The 21,672-nt window shown below is 37.9% G+C and overlaps 4 protein-coding genes across 4 annotated transcripts; 2 read left to right on the top strand and 2 right to left on the bottom strand.

Moving 5' to 3' along the window:
- Positions 1-333: 333 nt before the first annotated feature.
- LOTGIDRAFT_238820 (hypothetical protein) lies at positions 334-3,406 on the bottom strand (the record flags this gene model as incomplete). Its single annotated transcript, XM_009051878.1, has 7 exons — positions 334-432; positions 684-923; positions 1,501-1,661; positions 1,871-2,010; positions 2,270-2,361; positions 2,755-3,130; positions 3,348-3,406. 7 exons carry the CDS (start codon positions 3,404-3,406, stop codon positions 334-336), a joined length of 1,167 nt encoding a protein of 388 aa, XP_009050126.1.
- A 2,903-nt stretch (positions 3,407-6,309) lies between these two features.
- Positions 6,310-9,064, top strand: LOTGIDRAFT_142005 (hypothetical protein; the record flags this gene model as incomplete). Its single annotated transcript, XM_009051877.1, has 7 exons — positions 6,310-6,563; positions 6,839-7,029; positions 7,407-7,548; positions 7,663-7,825; positions 8,102-8,210; positions 8,347-8,487; positions 8,817-9,064. The coding sequence occupies 7 exons, from the start codon at positions 6,310-6,312 to the stop codon at positions 9,062-9,064; spliced, it is 1,248 nt and encodes a 415-aa protein (XP_009050125.1).
- A 4,346-nt stretch (positions 9,065-13,410) lies between these two features.
- On the bottom strand, positions 13,411-17,484 carry LOTGIDRAFT_226275 (hypothetical protein; the record flags this gene model as incomplete). The annotated part of the gene is made up of 9 exons (XM_009051876.1): positions 17,293-17,484; positions 16,880-17,043; positions 16,370-16,488; positions 15,872-15,932; positions 15,618-15,663; positions 15,024-15,136; positions 14,413-14,635; positions 14,100-14,265; positions 13,411-13,586 (listed from the first exon to the last, which is right to left on the bottom strand). Exons 1-9 carry the CDS (start codon positions 17,476-17,478, stop codon positions 13,411-13,413), a joined length of 1,254 nt encoding a protein of 417 aa, XP_009050124.1. The 5' UTR covers positions 17,479-17,484.
- Positions 17,485-17,822: 338 nt separating this feature from the next.
- LOTGIDRAFT_207827 (hypothetical protein) lies at positions 17,823-21,020 on the top strand. Its single transcript, XM_009051875.1, has 9 exons — positions 17,823-18,039; positions 18,284-18,400; positions 18,627-18,753; positions 18,975-19,128; positions 19,401-19,573; positions 19,812-19,835; positions 20,026-20,186; positions 20,470-20,572; positions 20,766-21,020. The coding sequence occupies exons 1-9, from the start codon at positions 17,839-17,841 to the stop codon at positions 20,846-20,848; spliced, it is 1,143 nt and encodes a 380-aa protein (XP_009050123.1). The 5' UTR covers positions 17,823-17,838; the 3' UTR covers positions 20,849-21,020.
- Positions 21,021-21,672: the final 652 nt, after the last annotated feature.

The following is a 21,672-nucleotide window of genomic DNA, read 5'->3' as shown; positions in this document are numbered from 1 at the left end:
ATGATTATAATGATATTTCTTTAAAAAGATATCCCCATTGTCCACTGAAGCACTATAGTTCTCCTTTTCCATTCAAAATTAACTACCATTGTTCTGTAAATCTGATGCCAATTTAATTGTATAAGAGCCAGGTGTATGGTTTTATTTCTGAAAGGGGATATGCATAGCTGGAATTGAGCTCTATGAGCTGAGAAGACTTCCCTTTGAAATCCTCAAAAGATATCCTTCTTGGCCACTCCCATTTTTGGACACACCTCTTCCTTGGCTTCACCCACATGCTTCCTTCTCTTGTTGGCTCCTCTCATAGACCCCCCACCCCCACTCCTCTTGTCCTCAACAAGCTGCAGGAGTCATAAATTTAACAATATAAGTACATTTTTCATCTTCATTTATAGACAATGGTAGATCTTGTAGACCGCAGAAAAAACGGATCTGGAAAAACAAACATCAAATTATATAGTCTTGATTATTTAGACGCTCAAAAAAAACATCAAAATGGATTTTAATTCTTTCTCTTTTTAATGCACAATTTCAGGGACATTTCTTACTCGTATGCCAAAGTTCAATACTTGAAAACTAGCTGTCCTGATGAGGACTGTATATCCAAAACATTTGCTAGAAGCATGAGGTCATAGATGAGGCACTGGTCAAGCACACCATATTTCATCAAATTTTATAGCTACCTTAGTGCTTCTTGAAACGCCTTCAGGACACAGACGGTTGTCACCATTCTTCATTAAAAGAGAGTAATCTCCCTTGACCTGTTTCAACCATTGAGGTGTTTTGCCCAGATTGAAGGTTGCCTGAGGAAAATCCACTTGAGTCACGGATACAAAAGGACAGATCTTGTATTCGTATATCGTCTTTTCTAGAGTAAAACACTGGGAACTGAGCTTAAAGAACACATTTTCTGGACCGTAGGCCTGGAATTATAAAAGACAGAAGTGGTTACATAGAAGGTTAAATAGCAGGCACAGATGGTTATATAGCCAGGTTAAATGGTGACATAGCAGGCACAGATGGTTACATAGCAAGGTTAAATGGTGACATAGCAGGCACAGATGGTTACATAGCAAGGTTAAATGGTTACAGGGCAGGCACAGATGGTTACATAGCAAGGTTAAATGGTTACAGGGCAGGCACAGATGGTTACATTGCCAGGTTAAATGGTTACAAGGCAGGCTTAGACGGTTACATTACAGGTATAAAAAAGGAATTGAGTCCTGCTTTTCTGCAACTGATTGGGATAATGAGATTTTCAACTCTTGAGGGACCTTTAACCAGCACAGCCTGTAGCACACAGGGCCTCGGTTTATTGTCCCATCCGAAGAAATAGACACTTTTTACTTGTCAGCCCTGCGACCTGCATCACTGACAGGGGGAAACTGGGTTGAAAAATCTGAAGGTAGTGTCTCCGCCTATGCACGGGAGCAAATATCTTACCTACTGTTTCACCCACACATTTCCAAAATTTGGGAAAAATCAAATCAAATTGCTTACCGATCTGACAGTAGCTTTTTTCCCCGCCTCCAAATAACTCAATTTCAACTTAGTACCAATTCTCCTGACCCTTTCACTTTGAGCTTTGACCTCTAACCCTTTCTGACAGCGATTCTGACACGGCGTTTGGAAGACTGAATACTTCTTCAAAAATATTTTATCTGGAATTTAATGGAAAGAAGTTATGGTGGCTTGCCCGAATTTCTCAGAAGTGTGCAATGAGGGAAATTTTGCAATGACAGCAGCATATTAGTATAATTTTCAACTGTTAAAGAATCTATAGTGTTGCATAGCAACCAGGCTTTTTTTACGTGTCTGCTCCAAATTCTCGAAAACTTATTGTTTCCCTGGTAAATCAAGATGGCCGTACCTAAGATAATGTAAATGGCGGGGACCATGTGACCAGCGTATTCATCGCTACCATCACAACAATCACATATCCCATCATTCACTTTACTTCCTGTTATTAATACTGCTTCTTCATTTGGAATCTGATATTTACAATAAAATCTGAAAAGAGACGCTATGAAGTTTTACACCATGCAGTGTGCAGTGAGTAAAATTTTTCCATGAGAGATACTCCTTTGATTGTTGCTTGTGTATATATTTACAAAACCAACCATATGTAAAAGAGTATTGACTGGCTGGTTTGAAAGTCATGTGACATCATGAATACTGATTACCTCTGTGAGATTTATCTGTAACAGTGAAACATGGTAGTTATATGTTTTGGACTCTATAGCTCCAATGAATTAAAAAGACTACGTACTTGGAATGGGGACAAGCATTGGTACCTGGTTCATCAGTAGAATCAGGACAATCACAAAAATCATCGTTCACCTGAGAGAAGTCTATCTTTATCTGAAATAAAGGGAGTTTTACACCCTTCTGAACAACAGTACCGCTACGATACAGGCTTTGACAATTTAAGACAAAAAAGCTTGTTATCGTTGGAAAAGCTCAGTTGGTAGCGAGTTGGATTGTCGTCTGCTAAGACAGTGGAAAAGCTCAGTTGGTAGCGAGTTGGATTGTCGTCTGCTAGGACAGTGGAATAGCTCAGTCAGTAGTGAGTTGGATTGTCGTCTGCTAGGACAGTGGAATAGCTCAGTTGGTAGCGAGTTGGATTGTTGTCTGCTAGGACAGTGGAATAACTCAGTCGGTAGCGGGTTGGATTGTCGTCTGCTAGGACAGGGGAATAACTCTGATGTCAGTGCATCTGGGAGGCTGCCTTATACAGATAAATTAATTGATCACCTTATCCTGAAGACAAGTAAAAGAACCATTTGCATCTGGACGGTAAAATTTTTCATCTTTTCTATGTACACCATTTAATAATGCTTTAGATTCTTGTTGCTTTTGCATTGTCTCTTCCGCCATTTTTAATTTTTCCTTGAAAACTTCTTCATCGTCGATGTCACTCAGTTGCTTAATGTTTAGGAATTCTTCGTCTGCTCGCAGGCGATTCCATATCGACAATTTGCGCATGGAAAAGAACTGCAGGAAAAAGAAGCATAGCGCTATAAAGACCAAGAGTAGCAGAGTCTGGTACTTTCGGCGCCGAAACAATCTTCTAAAAAAGCATGTTTTAATTTTCATTTCTGACAGATCTAAGGCATTCTTCATCCTTTTTCTGCAATAAAAAAAAGAAAAGTTGTCATTTTGATTTGAACCTTGCAGTTCTCTATTTGGAAGCTTACTTTTGGCCTTGGTCTAAGAAATACTGAAAATATACGAGTGTCAGCTGAAGCGATGTATTTACAAACATGAGTTAGTAATTGCCAATATAGATTCCTGAAAATAGGACCACCAATTTTGTGACAAATCATCGATTTTCTTTATAAACTTACACATCATCAATCAGTATATGGGCGCAGCCATTTTGAATTTTTACTAAATCACGTGACATCGCTGAAATGTTTATTTTTCAGAATTTAGTGAAAATTATATATTTTATTGATACGATAGGCCTCTAAATCGACTAATTCGCTTGCTAAAAAATTCCCGAAGAAAATTTGCCTAAATTCAAATTTATAGAATTTTTTTCGCAACTTCCGCCTTGCCCATTGTCGGCCATGTTTTTTATTTTGATGAACTGTCAAAGTTAGAGATCCGGTTAAAATGGTTTAAATCTAAGCCTTTAAAGCTTTCGAAATGATTTCATAAGCAGAAGAGAACTTGTTTATGATATATTGGACGAGTGTCCACATTTAAATTGTAAGTAATTTGTTTGTAGGCTTACATCTAAACAGATTTTTTTTTCGAATTTATTTTTATTTCGTGGATCGAATGGCAATGATTTTAAATGTCGTTGTTTTAATTTAGAATTTAATCACGCAATATTGTAAATCGAACGCTAATTCAAATGGTAGGTCCTTCTGACTTTTGCCTTTGTACGAAGTTAGTTCTTTTATGCACGGGAATGTTGGGGCTTAGGCCAAGTGTGGCCAAACGATTTTTTTTACACTTCGTCTTTTATGACATTGAGTCCTTCTTTTAAGTCAATTTATAGTGTTGCAAGGAGGCTTGATACTTGGTCTATCAATTTATCATAAACTTAAGTGTAGGCCAAAAAGATATTTTGGTAAGCGGTTGTTCGGAATTTTCTGCAATCTGTCTTGTATATCTTATGACATCAGTATCGGTAAATCGTCTGCTAGATCATAGACTCAGTTGTAGACAAAGCAGATCTCAGGTATTCATCTTGAAAAGTGAAACAGAAGGTTAAAATTCTGCTTTATTTATTTATTTATAGCAAGATAGGAATTTCCTGTTTTAAGATTATTACCGTTAGTATGATTCACCCAATTACACACAGGAAACCAAGATTTTGAATTTGTTGGTTTCATTTCATCATATTAGACCATATTGAATAAGTTTATTATACGTCTGTGATCTTCAGTCAACTGATATATTTTAGCCAGTGTCCCTAGTACTGAAGTTTGATCAGTAGTACTTGTTTTTATGTCTGTAACTTAAAAGATTTCCGTTGTATGTTTGAAGTAAGCATTAGTTTTTAGAATTAGCTTATTCAAGGTAATATATATTTTTAATTTGCTCATGGTTTCTTTTGGCAATGATGTTAATTTTTTTTTGTCTGTCATGTTGAAAAGTAGTGGCCACGTATTCTGGAAACGATCTTAGCGCTAGGATGTCCTGGAACCAAGTTTAGAAGATAAGAACCTAGGATATCCTAGTGCTAAGATTCGAGAATACGTGGCCTGGGCTTTAAAGGGTTATAATGTGATTTTTTGATTTGGAATGATTATCAGGGATTCTAATTTTCAGTCAGACGTCAGTGGATATTGCAATTCCACTCAAACTAGGTGATTTATAACGTCATTATCACAAAAGCTGTTATTGATCAATTAACAGTTTTGTGAACCAATATGACCCTAGTACACAGACACGCTGAAATAAGATACAAGCTGGAGTTGTATTTTGTAAAAGGGTTACTGTTACAGGATACTGGTTTTTTCTATTCATTTAGGGAACGTTACTGGTGTCATTGCTTTGCTCTTTTTGCCAGTCATGTCTGATTGTATCATCGAATGTCTTGGGAGGGATATAATTTCAAATTCTTTTTTGAATTAATTAGTATTGTTATGAAAATGTATTTTGTTTTTTTTAAATATTTGTATTGATTTACCATTCACGTCTGATAGCTTTGAAATTGTCTGATCATGATTTTAGTCTTCAGGACAATTTTTATCAAATAGGCTAGGTATTAAATTACTTAGATTTTAAAGGTTTTTAATTTAAATTCATGTTTTAAAAAAGAAATTAGTTAAATGTAAATAATATTTTGCCATAAGGAACTCTTATCAAAAAGGAAATTTGGACATCCAGTTTGTGTTAATAAATATATAGTATCACCTTGCGGGACAATGCTGTTTTAATTGATCTCTATTTGCCAGACTATTAATGTCATCTGAACTGAAAAATGGTTTTTCTAACCCCTATTAAATTTACGTAATGGCTTAACGTTGATTATATAACTATTTGTTTGGATGTTATTGCAGACCGAATCTTATGTTGAATTTAGTAAATCTATAGCAAGGCCGGATGAAATGTTGATGGACTTTGGAAAACCAGGAATTTGTCTGTAATATTTGTTGAATGGATATTTGAAAGGGATTAAGAGCAGATTTTGCTGCCTTTGTATTTCATTGTGGTTCCTGTAATTCCAAATTATGATATCACTGTTGCAAACACCATTTGACTGTATGATAATATTCAGGGTAATTTTGAATTGCTTGTGAAAAGTATTCCAGTTGACCCAGCTGTAAATGGGTACAGATAATCTGGTAAAGATCAATGCCAAGAGGTTTGGTCAAGGACCAGCTGGTAGACAGGATCCTCATTATTCCAGTTGATCCAGCTGCATGTGGCATCAATTCTAAGAGGTTTGGATCAGGATCAGCAGGTAGACAGGATCCTCGAGATTCCAAATTGTAATCCTCATGGACTTTTTTTTAACGATTTTGTTTTTAATTTTCTACTTCCAGCTTCAAGATGAAGAAAAAAGATAGTGAAGTCGTATCTACATCTTCTGGTCAATCAAGGTCCTCGGACAGTAAAAAAGGATCTACTTTTTCCATTCGAAGAATGTTCAGTCGTCCAAAGAAACGATCCAAGAGTCACAGTAGCCTAGATTCGGACTCGGCCAAATCGGAAACAAGTTTAAACGTGTCCAATGGAAGTTCGGCAGGACTATCGCTCTCGCAGCTGTCCGGATTCCAAAGTGTGTGTTACGCCCAAAAAAGGAAAGACAACATTATGGAATGTCCCGTCTGCTTAACTGATCAACCAATGGAAAACTTTCAAAATGTTTTGACGTGTCACCATCGTTCGTGTCGAGATTGTCTCAAACAGTACTTACAAATCGAGATCACAGAAAGCCGTGTCAACATCGCCTGTCCAGAGTGTGCAGAGAAATTTCATCCCAATGATATCCGACTTATACTCCAAGACGAGGCTTTGATGCAGAAGTACGAAGATTTTATGCTGCGGAGGATTTTGGCCATGGATCCTGATACCAGATGGTGTCCTGCTCCAGATTGTGGGTAAGTAATTACTCAGCAAATTCATTTGATTGGTCAGTTCCTTGAATTCAGTTTTTTTCAACCAATCAGTGATCTTAATTTCGAAACCTTAATTAGTTAAATCCAGATTTAAAATGTAATGTCCAATCAGTTTTAGTGATTGACCAATCAGATACACTAAATTTATCTTAATTTTGGCCTTTCGATGTTTGTTTTTAAGATATCCTTCTGTGAATTTAATGCAGTTTAGAGAGTTCACGTGGCTATTTATGATCTTCGTTACTTTGATATTTCAGGTTCGCTGTGATAGCTACAGGGTGTGCTGGATGTCCAAAGATCAAATGTGAACGAAACGGCTGCGATACATTCTTCTGCTATCATTGTAAACAGTATTGGCATCCTAATAAAACTTGTGATGCAGCACGGGCTGAGCGCTCACCCAACGTCCGATCAAATTCTATTTATAGTCATGAGAATGGAGCCAACAGTAAGTGCAGGGTTATTTTTTTGGGGTGAGGGATCTTGCCTTTTTTTTATTGGTTTTGCTTAAAGCATTTAGCATGTTCAATTTGTTTTGCCAATTTTCATTTGCTCAAATACTGTGAGTGGCAAATAGACTCTGCCCTGCTGGTTGCTATAGTGATATCTTTTTGGAGGAAGGTTGTAGCTTAGTTAAGTACAGTGGTTGAAACATCATTTGTCTGATTTGAGGAAAATTACAAGGTTCTAGGACCAGCTGATACACCTAATCCTCCGGAACTTAAAAAATAGTGTTTGATTGTCACAAACTTGATGCTTCTAAGATCCATTTTGAAAAGTGACATGGGTGGCTATCCCTTTTAAATTCCACTGTTTGTATTACAGATGATATCAAACCATGTCCAAGATGTGGTGCCTTCATAGTTAAAATGAATGATGGTTCCTGCAACCATATGACTTGTGCTGTCTGTGGGGCCGAGTTCTGTTGGTTATGCATGAAAGAAATTTCAGACTTACACTACTTAAGGTAAAGAATATTCCAATTTTCTTTCAGCCAAGAATTCCCATTTTTTTCCACAAAATTTCCATTTTTTTCCACAAATTTTTATTTCATGTTACCCATGAAATTTGAATTTTTCAGTCCATCCGGGTGTACATTTTGGGGTAAAAAACCGTGGAGTAGAAAGAAGAAGATACTGTGGCAACTGGGTACATTAGTAGGAGCACCAGTTGGTATATCATTGGTAGCTGGTATAGCAGTACCGGCCATGATAATTGGTATACCGGTCTGGGTGGGTCGAAAGGTTAGTACCGGTATAGAATTTTGTATGCAATCAGTCTTTCAAACATTGATTACCTTAAAGCTATCATGGTCGTACTAATGAAATTTGGAAAAATATTTCTCGCCATATTTCTTTTCTTATTGTTGAGGACTGGTTGTAGCACAGTTTGTTAGGTTGGTGGAATCTGTACATGATGTCATTTGCTTGGTAATATCAAACGAATTCTAATAGATTTTAATAATTTTTTCAATTGATTTTAACTAGTACATCACATTCTTCATTTTTTGTTTTTTTCAGATCCATTCTCGTTACGTCTGTGATTCAAAACATAAGCGCCGTCTGGCTGTAACAGGGGGAGTAACTGCCTCGATTATCGTCTCACCAATTATAGCTGGTTTAGCTGTTGGTATGTATGAAGAACTTTCATTAATCTTTTTAGATGTCTAGCGGCCATTTTTGTGATCAAAAATTATCACTGGCATTTCACCTGTAGTAAGAAAAATGTGCAGATCATTTCTTATTTTATTGGGACTATTTTTCAGGAATTGGTGTACCAATATTATTGGCGTATGTATATGGTGTAGTTCCCATATCATTGTGTCGTAGTGGTGGATGTGGCGTAACAACTTCCCAGAAGGGTGGTGTTAGGTTTGAGTTTGATGAAACAGATGCCAATGCAACAAGTAACTATGGTGCTTATGGAGGTAGGTCTTTTGATGATACTCAATTTTGAAATTTAGGCACAAGACGAACTGCCTTGTTCTGTTAGGATATGAACTTTGACCCCTATATTTGTTGAATATGGTGGACTAAGGTTCAATTCCAGCATTGGTTTGGATTGAGGTACCCGATTTTCCCTTAAAGGAGGATTCTACTTCTTCAAACAAGATGGACTTGTGTCCTTGTCGCAACAGAAATTGTTGCACACCTCTTGATGTTACTCCAAATTAAATTTTTTTTTGTTCTTTCTGTTACAAGGGTGTAAAACTCCATCTGAATTCGTTTCCTTCAGGAGATAACCACAGTGTGGAGACCGTACCACATGTAGCCAATCCTAGTATAGCACCAAGTATTGGCGAAGCCTCCGTGGGAATGACTGGTAGTCTCAGCGCCAGTGGAAGTCATCTGGACAGAGTTGGCATCCTGCGAGACGAGAGTGACCGTGATTCAACCAGCAACAGAGCTATAGCTAGCGCCAGTTTAAATGGTAGTTTGTGTGGTTCAGCTTATGCTGCTGTTATTGGTTACCAGAACAAGTAAGTGATGCTTTGGTCTTTGGACTTTGGCTAAACTAATTGGGCAGTTGTCGTAAAGTTGAAGGCTTTGGACCTCATTCTCGAAATTCGGTACTGAGTTTAAGCTCTGGAAAATGTCGGCCAAATGTGAGTCTTTTAAACCAGCCGTCCTGATGAGTTTCATGTCCAAAACACTCAACAAAATGAGTTTATTTTTTTCTTCAGACTGGAAGTCCAAGCGGATATTTCATCCACAGTGTCCTCCCATAAACGAGCAAGCTTCTCCAGTGAATCTGCTAACATCAGCCTCAGCGAGAAGTCTGCTACGGTGTCTTTTGGTGATGATGCATCCACTCGAGCTCTGGCTGGCTCCATTTCTGCTTACAGGTAAGGCTTCCAGGGGAATTTCTTTGGTCAGTGGTGCAGATGAGAAAAAAGAGCTCTAAAGCTCTTGGTTTTAGAAGTTCACAAAAGAAATACAGAAACAACCACTTTTTACAAGGATTACCCCTGAGGTTCTGAAGGATGCTTTCTAACAGCTGGTCCTTGGACAAACCTCTTGGCATTGATTTTCACCAGATTATCTGTGCCAATCTGAGTGAAGATGATCAAATGAGAACCCATGATCACATCAGCTCTTGATAAGTTCGCTTTTCTTGATATTTCATCAAGCATTCTCTGTGTAATCCCCCTTGTTTATTTGACCGTCTGCTTTTTTTTTTAAGAGATAAAGATGGCATGTCCTTATCTTCGCCACCGTTTGAAGTCCAAGCAGATGTCGAACCAGCTCGGTTACATCATGCCAAAGCTTACGAACGCTCGCCAAGTCTACGTCGCAGTGTCAGCAATTCCATTGAAGAACTGAAAGAGCCAACGCCCTCTGTGAAATCCAAAAAATGTACGCGCTTCAGCGATGAGGATTATTCTCAGAAGTCAATCACAGTTAGACACGAACCTTTGAAAATTCGAGAAAAATCCAAACTGAATGAGACCTTGAGCCAATCTTCGAGTCATTCCTCTGGTGAAAGCATCACTAGCGAAACCAGTAAATTTGTGTTGCCGGAGGTGGAAACAGACCATCCGCAGCGCTCCCTATCAACGAACAATTTAACAGAATCCACTACTTTACTTGTACATTCAGCATCGGTTTCATACAGTTGTAACAAAGTCTACAAAACAAATTCCAACGACAGTTTAGTAGACAGGGGTGAAAACCCGTCTCCACGGCGACACAGTTGTGAAATGGCGTACAAACATGGCCGTATTGCTTTCAAGGATAGAAATTAAAGTGTTAGATTTTGTTTTTTGATTTTGTTTGTGGAAGGTGTTGTAAGTGATTGATCAAAAAATACAGGATACAGGGTAAAGCTATTTTTAGACTTTGCCATTTGGTTTAATGGATACCAACTGGTATAGCTTCGGAAATGATATTTCAGGGATGAGATGCATCCAGGCCAGAGTCAGTAACCGCAAGGGGAAAGCAAACTTAGAAAATGGATTCTTAAAACAGGTCGTTTATTTCGTGAAATCTTTTTATGTTGAAACAGGCGTTGATTTCTGGCCTTTTCATTGGCTGATAATTTTCTGAACATATCTCGTATTGCCATTGCTCGTTACTTCAAAAAATTGAAAAATCTTGCAAGCGTCTTATACAGAATTGATATTATTCGGCTGTTTTCATTCTATTGCTATCGCATGAAAACTTATATTTCCAAGAAAATTTCAGTTCCTTATAATGCAGTCCTAACTTTTTCCTCAGTTCTAACTTTTCCAAGAAAAGTTATAAATTTATAAGTTATAATTTTGTACATTATAAAGATAAGTTATTTATTTTTGAAATACTAGGATTTGCTCCTTGTGCCTATTTTCCTCTAGAGTTGATTCATGGAAAAAAAATAACTGAAAATGTAAAATTTGCCAATGATCCGAGACCCTGTATGCTAAAGGCTGTGTACGTTATAGATCAAAAAAGACAAACTAAAAGTTTAGACCTGTGCTGCAGCTTTTACGAATTTTCCCCGTTGTACACTGGTATTGCTTCACTGCGTTAGAGCAATCAAATACAGCAATTTGGATACATGAATCTAATTTTTGGGAAAATAGGCCAGGATGCAAATCACGCACACCATTTCATTTGTATATAGTTGAACGTAAAGAGTTAAAAGAATATATTTTATTGAACAGTGCTAATATTGTTAAATTTTTATATTATTTTGCATTCGAAGTTGATATCCCTCCTTTTTCTTGCTTGATTTTAGCAAGGTTCCATTAATTTCCAATTTTCTCTTGCAATTTTGTCCTTTAATGCCAAAATTTGGACCATTGGCACCACTTTTTCTAAGAATTGGTTTTCAAACAGTCGTTCACAAGTTCCAATTCAAATTTTGGTACCACTTTAGCAAAAATAAATGCCAAATTTTGGAAGTTGAATGAATAAAATTGCAAAAATGGAGTCCTGAATTTTATATGTTCTGTTGTATTATGTGATCTTCCAAGTTTCCATGGAAACAGTCTGCTGTCAAAACCTTTGTTGTTATATATATATATATATTGTATAAAAAGCCATGTCAGCCTTGCTCCTTTAATAAAATCACACTGATGCTTCAAAACTCCTTATTTAAAGGGGCATACCCCTTCAATTTGTACATGGATGGGAGAAGTGTCAAACCAATTGAAGGAAGGGTACTATACTTTGGTACTTTGTGGTACAGGATGTATAGTTTTAAGGTCCCTCGGTAGATGAGCCTGCCTAAACTTGAGCCGGAAAGTAATCATGTGATGATCCCCGCTAGTCCAATGGTCTGCCCCTAAGTCCTCATCTGGTACTATGATTAAAGATGCCTCTAGACAGAACAGTTCTCTGGTACCCCTGGTAGCATCCAATGGTTGGACTCCTCAGTCCTTCTCTAGTTCAATGCACTATGATTACATATGCCTCCAGACTGATCAGTCCTCTGATCCAGGGAGACATTTATGAATGTGCAACTGCAAACCGGGTAGACTTAGCTCTAAAACAAATGTGGACCCTCTTAAAATGAAATGGTTCTTCAGGACCTACTTTTTGCATCTGGGGTAATCCTGGAAAGATCAATGCAAGAGGTTTGTCTGAGGACCAGATGGTAGAAAGGACCTTCATTATGCTAGTCAACCCAGCAGTTAATGGGAACAGATAATCCAAAAGAACAAAGCCACAAGGTTGACCAAGGACCAGCTGGTAGACGCAATCCTCTGGAACCCAAGTTTTTACTTTTGCTAAAAAATGGTTGCTTCTGTCTTTCACCAGGATTTTTGGACGAAAACAAAATGGTAAGGTTACATTTCAATAATTTAATTCTTCTACTATAATAAGACACAAAAGTGAATTACTAATTAATTTTTGACAAGCTCAAAATAAGTGAAACCTCCCCTAGCATTGAGTGTCCCGCAGATGTTGAAGGTCCTCGGTCAAAAAGTTTCCTGAATTCCTTATGGAGCCGTGGTGCCTCTGAGTTAGACGCTTGTTCGCTAGCTTGAAGGTCCATGGTTCAATCCCGGCATAGGTCGAGATAAAACCTTTGGATTTTTCAACCCGGTTTCCCCCTGTCAGTGATGCAGGGAAGAGGGGCTGACATGGAAAAAGCATCTAGTTGATCAGATGGGACAATAAACCGAGGCCCTGTGTGCTACAGGCTGTGCACGTTAAAGATCCCTCGACAGTTGGAAAGCGAAAAAGAGACGACTAATGCCGCTGTCCTGGTAAAATTTCCCTCATTGTACACAGCATCAATTCCTTATGTTATTCTTATTTTGAGCTTATCACAGTTATAATATCGTGATATATAAGTTAAAAGTTATCACAAAAGTTAAATTTTATCACTATTTGATGCAGGGCTTGTTTTTAACCAGTCACGTCTGAATACAGAATAAATATGACTTATAAATATTTCAATGCTTCCGGTGGTGGGCACAACTGTGTTGGAATTTAATATATATAAAAAAAAAACCATGTGGATTCTCCAAAAGGGAGTAAAAACTCAGTTGAAGAGTGACATAAGGTGATAGTAGGTTAAGCATGACTTATCCAAGAGAAGCTCAAATTCGATTGTTTTAAACTGAGCTCATAGAGCTTAAAGCTTACTGGTCAAGGAATGACCTCCAGGACAGTCTTGTCCACCAGTAGAGTCATCAGTATATTGGTGTGTTATAAATACACCAAATAAACAATATTAAAAAGTGAAAAAATAAAAAAAAAAATTGCAAACAACAAAATTTGCATGTGAACACATTTAAATTAATTTGTTCCCTGGTTCACTCATACAACCAATTTTCCACACACATTATTCCACACACATCACACCCAAAGTTTCCAAATTCTCCGAAAGGATTTCAACCTCACGGCAATTCTTTCTTTCCGTGTTTAAACACTGAGTCCATGAATTGAGTAAACCAGCGATACATGTAAGTCGAGTGACGGGGCATGATTCCCTCCAAAAATCCAATGTGGCCGCCGTGTGAGGTCACCACTAATGCTACGTTGTCATGGTTATTTGCATCTTTTACAGGGATTGCTGAAATTGAAAAATGAAAGTAGATTAGTTGAACGCTTTCTTGTCAGGAGAGTGGAAGTGATTAATGAAGATTCCATAGGTATGTTAGTCTCATTATTTTTAAAGCTTCAATTAAGCTTACAATTTCATTTCAATCAAGCTTACAATTTCATTTCAATTAAGCTTACAATTTCATTTCAATCAAGCTTACAATTTCATTTCAATTAAGCTTACAATTTCATTTCAATCAAGCTTACAATTTCATTTCAATCAAGCTTACAATTTCATTTCAATCAAGCTTACAATTTCATTTCAATTAAGCATACAATTTCATTTCAATTAAGCTTACAATTTCATTTCAATCAAGCTTACAATTTCATTTCAATCAAGCTTACAATTTCATTTCAATCAAGCTTACAATTTCATTTCAATTAAGCTTACAATTTCATTTCAATCAAGCTTACAATTTCATTTCAATCAAGCTTACAATTTCATTTCATTTCAATGAAGCAGACAATTTCATTCCATACGTACCATGTGAGGGCGAAAAGGGGTCATCCGAAGCATTTAAACATAGAACAGGAACTTCTATAGCATGAACTTTCTCATGGATACAGGCTTCTTGATAATACTCTTCCCATGATGAATACCCGAACATCTTAGCTGTAAATCTATCATCAAACTCACGAATTGTTGAACTCTGAAAAATTTAACACAAGCGAATGAATATGTTCCATATCAAAATGATGCTCACCTTTAAATCATGTTCCTTTATCAAAATGATGCTCACAATTCAAAATGATGCTCACAAATTAAAATGATGCTCACAAATCAAAATGATGCTCACCTTTAAAACATGTTCCATATCAAAATGATGTTCGAATAAATCTATATCCTTCTTGACCAATTCCGTTAAAGACTGGGCTAAAGTCCGGTTAAATAAATATAAATTGATAGGTCTCTCTAGTTCCAGGACAGATTCAAAGACATTCCATGCCACAGACATACAGATTCCTGCAACTAGTTTACAATCTTTACCCGTTTTAGCTAAATAGTTGAATAATATCATGCTGGAAAAGAAAAATTCAGGCAAATTAATTAATTTTGGAGACCTGAAGATGGTCTTTTGAAATGAAATAGAGTTTTACATCCCCAGGTTCTGCTTCTAATTGGGCTATGAAAGTCCGACAATGCTTTGTAGTGTACAATGAGGGAAATTTATCAAAACAAAACCACCAACTTTGGTTTTGCAATTTCCAACTGTCAAGGGATCTTTAACATGCATTGCCTGAAGCACACTGACAGGGCCTTGGTTTATTGTCCCATCTGAACGACTAGAATCTTTCCATGTCAGCCACAGGGACCTGCATCACTGACAATAGGGAAAAGGGGTGACAAATCCAAAGGTATCATCTGGACCTATGCTGAGAGGGTGAAAGGATGAAAAGACCAACCTACCCTCCTAAAGACACACCTGTACCCATTAGGGGTGCCTGTGGATATTTAACTTTGATATGATTTACCACAAATGTCAGATCTTCAGTATTAGCAGCACAATATGTTCTTGGAGTCTAAAAATAAATTCCAAAAAACTTAATAACATCTTGGACTTATGAGGAACCTTTCTACCAGCTGATCCTTGACTAAACCTCTTGACATTGATTATCTGTACCCATTTACAGCTGGGTTGACTGTTATAAAGAGGGTCCTTTCTACCAGCTGATCCTTGACCAAACCTCTTGGTGTTGATCTTTCCCAGATTATCTGTACCCATTTACAGCTGGGTTGACTGGAATAATGAAGATCCTATCTACCAGCTGATCCTTGACCAAACCTCTTGGTGTTGATCTTTCCTAGATTAAATGTACCCATTTACAGCTGGGTCAACTGGAATAATGAGGAAAGATGACTTATTCATGGTCACAAGACTTACACACGCTGCTCAAGATAAGAACCCACAAACACCATGACAACCTAAGAACTTCCAATATCTCCACAAAGGAATTTATCAGCAAGGTAACTCATTGATCAGGAGATGAAGAATATACTTACAAGTAATCTGGAACCACCAACTCCTCTATTGTTGAACACAACACATCTAAAAATTAAACAAGATTTCATTGGAGTCAAGTATTGAAACTTTCATCAATAATTTAACTGACAACAGGCTGCTGACACATGTTTCAGATATACAATCCTCATCAGGACAGCTAGATTTGGAACTTGGGGTTGAATTTGCATTATAGGACTGTAGGTATGGGCAAATTAAGAGACCTCGCTGAACTGTAGCTTAAGCCCTTACTAACCTGTACCCCAAATTCATTGCGTTGGTTACCATATGAAGGATATATGATTCGTTACTGCTACCTGGAAAAGATCACCAAATTGTTTTTTAAATGAAATGGAGTTTTACATCCAACTTTTTCTGTTTAATGGCTGTGCTTATTATCAGATTAAAATTAAAACCTCCAAGCAATTTAAATCTTACAATTTTCCTTCAAAACTTAAGTTCATTTTTAAAGAGTATTTCAGCACATTTGATGCAAGTTCAGTAATGACATTTTTGACATATAGTATTTGTAAAACAAGGGCAATAACTCTTAAGATGATGAACTGGAATGCATATAGGTCTACGAGTATTTGACACCCCTTAATCTTAAATAGACTGTCCAACGCATGAGCTTTTCCTTTCAATTTAATGCCAACTATGGTTGTTTGGACACGTCCATTTGCTAAAAGAGGGTGGTGAGTCTAGATGCGTGACTTTTGTTTCCATTAGTTCATAGGTCAGAGAAAGTACCCACCTGTCAGTCCCGGTAATAATAGAATGGTGGGACGAACTTCTTTATTGAATATTTGATTACTATCGTTCTCCGCCCAATCTAACTTAATTTGTCCCCCATCAGCCGTATAGATTAACTCACTGAATGAATGAATGAATGAATTAATGAATGAATGAATTAATGAATTAATGAATGAACGAATGAACAAGCCAACAAAAGGATGAATGAAAGATCATATGGCAGTGGGAAGCACAATATCTTCTGAGTTGTGATTGACATCTTTGGCTCTATCCTTTGCATGTGCAGGGTCAGAACTCTCACTCAAATTATCTTAATCCAGGATAGAATGCTGTGCAAATTGTGGACTCTCATGAAGTGAAGCTGAATTGAAAATCACAATTGCGCATTGGAAGTTGGTGTTCTAGACTCTAGAGAATGGCTTCATGTCTTTAAATATTTGCTGTATCAGCTGATAGATCTCATTTTCAGCCATCTGTGTCTCTTTTCAAGTTATATCATATTGCTTCTTACCTTCTGTATTGCACATTGGGCTTGGATTGAAGCAAAACTCTCAAAATAGTTTGCAGACGAGATTCAATGCACCAAAAAGTTGGCCAGTATTTTTCTGTAGATATTGGACAATGTTTCTTAATGAAGCCCAACAATTTCTGATCTTTACAGGCTATCAATGGCTTCTGTAATTAGAATTGGAATGGAGTTTTACACCCAAAGTAATTAGCTTAGCATGGAAAATAATTAATATTTACTTTACCAGCTGATAAACCCAAATTTAAAAGAAGATAATATTTCGAACCCCTTTAAGTTCAATGGCTCTTCACTTTGCCCTTCAAGATAACACCAATTTTTTTACTCTAGGGTACATATGATATATGCATTTCTTTTTAGGGATCATTCTAAATGCCCCACCCCACCCGTTGACTTACCTTCACGACGCTGCATAAATAATATGTTGTATAGATCAATCCGGCCGCCGTTACAAACGGAACGCTGGGATTTTCCTTGCAGAAGTTTAGCGTATTTTGTAAATAAGTTATCATACTTGACGGTCTGAGGTATCGCAAAATCGTCTGATAAAGCGATTTGATTAAATTTGACGGATTTTCTGACATTTCAACGGACTTTGCCCAGATCACCGACCTCTTCCATTAATGTTTCAACCTTGACCTGATTTGGACGGACTCATTATAGCGGTGGTGTTAGGTACATAAATATGGACATTTCTCAGTTCTTTTGCATAGATTTTAACAACATATTTTGTTTTTGCTGATTTCATATTGATTATTCAAGAAAATGCTCTTTGGTGGATTAAAATTATAAAATTATCTCAGAATTAAGTTGTCAATGACTTAATCCACCCTTTGGCAAAAATGAATTGACCCTTTGCGTCATTTCCGGCAATCCCTGTTGTGTCGATTATCCAGAGAATTTCTTGTCACGATTTCCCTTGCTTGATAATCAAAGCTACAAAAATGGCGTCGGGAGCACTGTTCGGAAATGCAAGCGGTCGAAGTCAAAGTAAGAATTTGGTGGAATTTAGGGCCGGAAAGATGACCCTGAAGGATAAAATGGTGACCCCGGACAAGAGGAAGGGTTTAGTGTATGTCCACCAGTCGGACGATTCGTTGATGCACTTTTGTTGGAAAGATAGAACGACCGGTACAGTCGAAGATGTAAGATTTTGATGTTCAAATTTGCTATTTCATTGGAAATGCCTTCCCTATAATAAACGATTGCCCTTCTGTTATTGATATGACTCTGGACTTTATAGTTAATGCCAGTTTATTCCCATGACCCATTCTTTGCTAGGCCTAAAGATAGCCTTATGAAATATTAATAATGTGCTGCCAAACAATGCCATGCAAGACACTCACAAGTTTGGCAAAACCATTTGATATTTTTTGTTTTTCTTTGCAGGATTTGATCATTTTCCCTGAAGACATCGAGTTCAAACATTTACCTCAATGTACAACAGGACGAGCCTATCTTCTCAAGTTCAAGAACTCAGCAAGGAAGTACTTCTTCTGGCTTCAGGTGGGTGTTCAACCATCTATGGTTTGAAAAATATTGCAATCATAAAACTAGTTGCAGGTGTCAAAAGAAGAATGAATTTGCCTGCCTTATTTCCTACACGCATTGTTGTTGACTGCAGGACACTCTTGTAGAGCAATTCATTCTCTTAAAGAACTTGCTGATCAGGAGCTATCAGAAATTGAAGCTGTTGCCAGTAAGATACTAATTAGGCTTTCTTGTTCTCTAGGAGCCCAAATCTGACAAAGATGAAGAAAATTGTCGTAAAGTTAACGATTTCTTGAATCATCCTCCAACTCCAGGATCCAACAGAGGAACTGGCAGCAGTGGAATACCTTCAGACCTGTCTGGACTAGGTAGGTACCGGTACCCAAAATCAAGATCTCCCAAAAAAATTTCAAACAATTGGAATCATTTGGGTTGAGTTTGATGGTTAGAAAACACCTGGTGTTTTAATCTTCAGAATGGATAGGTGGATAATTTTTCAGCTGATATTGATGAAACTGCGTTGAAAATATTAAACCTGGGATGAGTTCGAATTTGATAAAAATTTGTATGTTGTTGTATTTCATTCCAGGTGACACTGAGCTACAGAATGTATTGAGTGGCATGAGTCAACAGCAGCTGATGCAGCTTCTGGGCGGAGGATTGGGTATGGGAGGAGGTGGAGCAGGTGGACTCTCATCTCTGTTAGGACGACCCAGTAGTGCCCAATCTACTGCTTCTGAACCGTAAGTCTGGAATGTTTGCTTCTTTGGTTTGGGCAGGCAGTTGGGTAAATCTAGGTCTTAGTCATTTCTTGACCTGCTTCAGAATTGATAGTCTTCATTCGCAAGAGTCTAGGATAACTTTCCAACCCTAACTTGTTAATAGACTCTTCAACAATATTGAACTATAGAGATATAAACCGGAGAGTTCACTGATAAAATGAGGGGTGTTTTGTAGCCAGTTGTGTTCTGGACAAATGTGCCAGCAATAATCCATTACAAATTTTCTGTTTCAGTGCTGGTAGAACATCCAGTTCTAGAACGACAACTACAGGTGATACAACACCAACAACATCCAGACCAGCGACAGCAACAGCAGCTACGACTCAATCTTCAACAGCTACAACTGACAGTGCTAGACAGCAGATACAGCTGAGTGATCTGCAGAATATTCTTTCCACCATTAATGGTGAGCTTAGATCTTTTCTTTGTACTTACCGGGCTCGCTGCTTTGGCAAAATTTCCCTCATTGCACACTATTTTATTTTGATTAGCACCAACATGGTCTGACCCTACATCCTGGCTTCCCAAAGAACATGTGTCCAAAGTCCAATTTTGCTGAGATATAAGCTTTTGGGTCTGGAAACAAAATGGGTCTTAAAAGATTCAAATTAGAGGTAATTGTTTTCTTTTTCGCTCTTTTTCAGTGCCACCCACAGAAGAGAAAGAACGTAAGTGGAATTCTTTCTTTCGTGTTTTGAGCTGGTCACAATATTGTGCCACAAAGAAATGCTTTCGGTTGGATGCTTGTACATGATAAGCTTAGAAGTGTCTTAGTGGAAGTCCAATCTATGAGAAAAAAATGGAAGGTGATATCGTTGCACATACACTTGTACACATTTGAATTCGTTCTTCTTTCAGGATTGGACCTAACCCAGGCTTTGAATCCAGAATCCATGGTTCCAATATTGGCAAATCCTGAGATTCAGGCTCAGTTGGTGCCACATTTACCTGAAGGTGAAAGCCTGCCCAAGACTGAAGCTGAACTACGCAATACCATCTCCTCTCCCCAATTCCAACAAGTAAGTCTTGGTTTCTACCTCATTAGGACTACCAGCTCATTGTTTCCTGTCAGTGGGTGAGCATCAGGAACAACGTAGCTGCTCATGCCCAAAGACTTCTAACTAACCTGTCTCGAGCCAGTCTAAATCTAGCTTTACAGTGATAGGAAGACCTGGTGTGAATTCTACGTGGCATATTTCAGCTCATGAGAGGTCTTAGTTAAGGACGAAGCTAGAGCTCATTCAGTTCTGCTTAATATCTTCATAGATAACTAATAAATATTGTTCAATCTTTCCTTTCCAGGCTTTGAGCTCATTCAGTGCTGCTCTACAATCTGGAGAACTTGGATCCTTGATGAATCAGTTTGGACTTGGAGATGATGTTGCTAATGCTGCAGCTCAAGGAGGTAGTCATGACAATTTTGTTGTTGTGGGCAAGCTGGCTTCTTTACAAGACCCAGTTTTTGTACAATCCCTTGGCAGTTGGAAATCCATAACCAGAAAGACACTGCCACTGTTCTAGAAAAGTTTCCCTAATTGCACACATGAGAATAGTCATCATGTAGGACATACAACTCCATTTTATTTAATTTCTTTTAGATATGGAGGCGTTTGTAAAAGCAATGCAAGAAAGGATGAAGAAAGATGAAAATAAGGAAGGAGAAGAGAAAATGGAACATTAAAAACAAACGTTTGAAGACACAACAAAAACCAATGATTGTGGATGAAAACTTTTCTCCCTTGAGGATCTAGGATCTCCTTTGAGGATCTAGGATCTTCTTTGAGGATCTCGGATCTCCTTTGAGGATCTTAGACCGATGTTCACTTTCGGTAAATAAAGATTTATAGCTGAAAGCTTTTTTATTTTTGGGATTTATTTCATGGTATCTCGTGTAGGATCTACTGAGGATGTCGGTCCTGCTTCTGCTTGAGAATCTATGATCACTTTTAGGTTCTAGGCTCTATGTCCTTGGAGATCTAGGAACTTGAGAATCTAGGATATTCTTGTGGATCTATGGGATCTCCCTTGAGGATCTGGGATCTCCCTTGAGCATCTGGGATCTCCATGGAGGATCCAGGATCTCCTGTGAGGATCTAGGATCTTCTTGAGGGTCCAGGAAACTTGAGGTTCAAGGAAACTTGAGGTTCAAGGATCTCCTTTGAAGATCTGGGATCTCTTTTAAGAATCTAGGATCGTCTTGAGGATCTAGGATATTTTTTGAAAATTTAGGATCTCCTTTGAGGATCTAGTATCTCCCTTGAGGATCTAGGATCTCCTTCGAGGATCTAGGATCTCCTTTGAGGATCTAGGATCTCCTTCGAGGATCTAGGAACTCCCTCGAGGATCTTGAATCTCCTTCGAGGATCTAGGATCTCCCTCAAGGGTCAAAGATCTCCCTCGATGATCCAGGATCTCCCTCGAGGATCCAGGATCTCCCTTAGCTCCCTCGAGGGTCCAGGAAACTTGAGGTTCAAGGAAACTTGAGGTTCAAGGATCTCCTTTAGC

The sequence above is a fragment of the Lottia gigantea genome (genome assembly GCF_000327385.1).
Source record: "Lottia gigantea unplaced genomic scaffold LOTGIsca_173, whole genome shotgun sequence".
Classification (NCBI taxonomy): domain Eukaryota; kingdom Metazoa; phylum Mollusca; class Gastropoda; family Lottiidae; genus Lottia; species Lottia gigantea.
The sequence above is the reverse complement of the archived record's forward strand: the minus strand, read 5'-3'. Positions and strand labels throughout refer to the sequence as shown.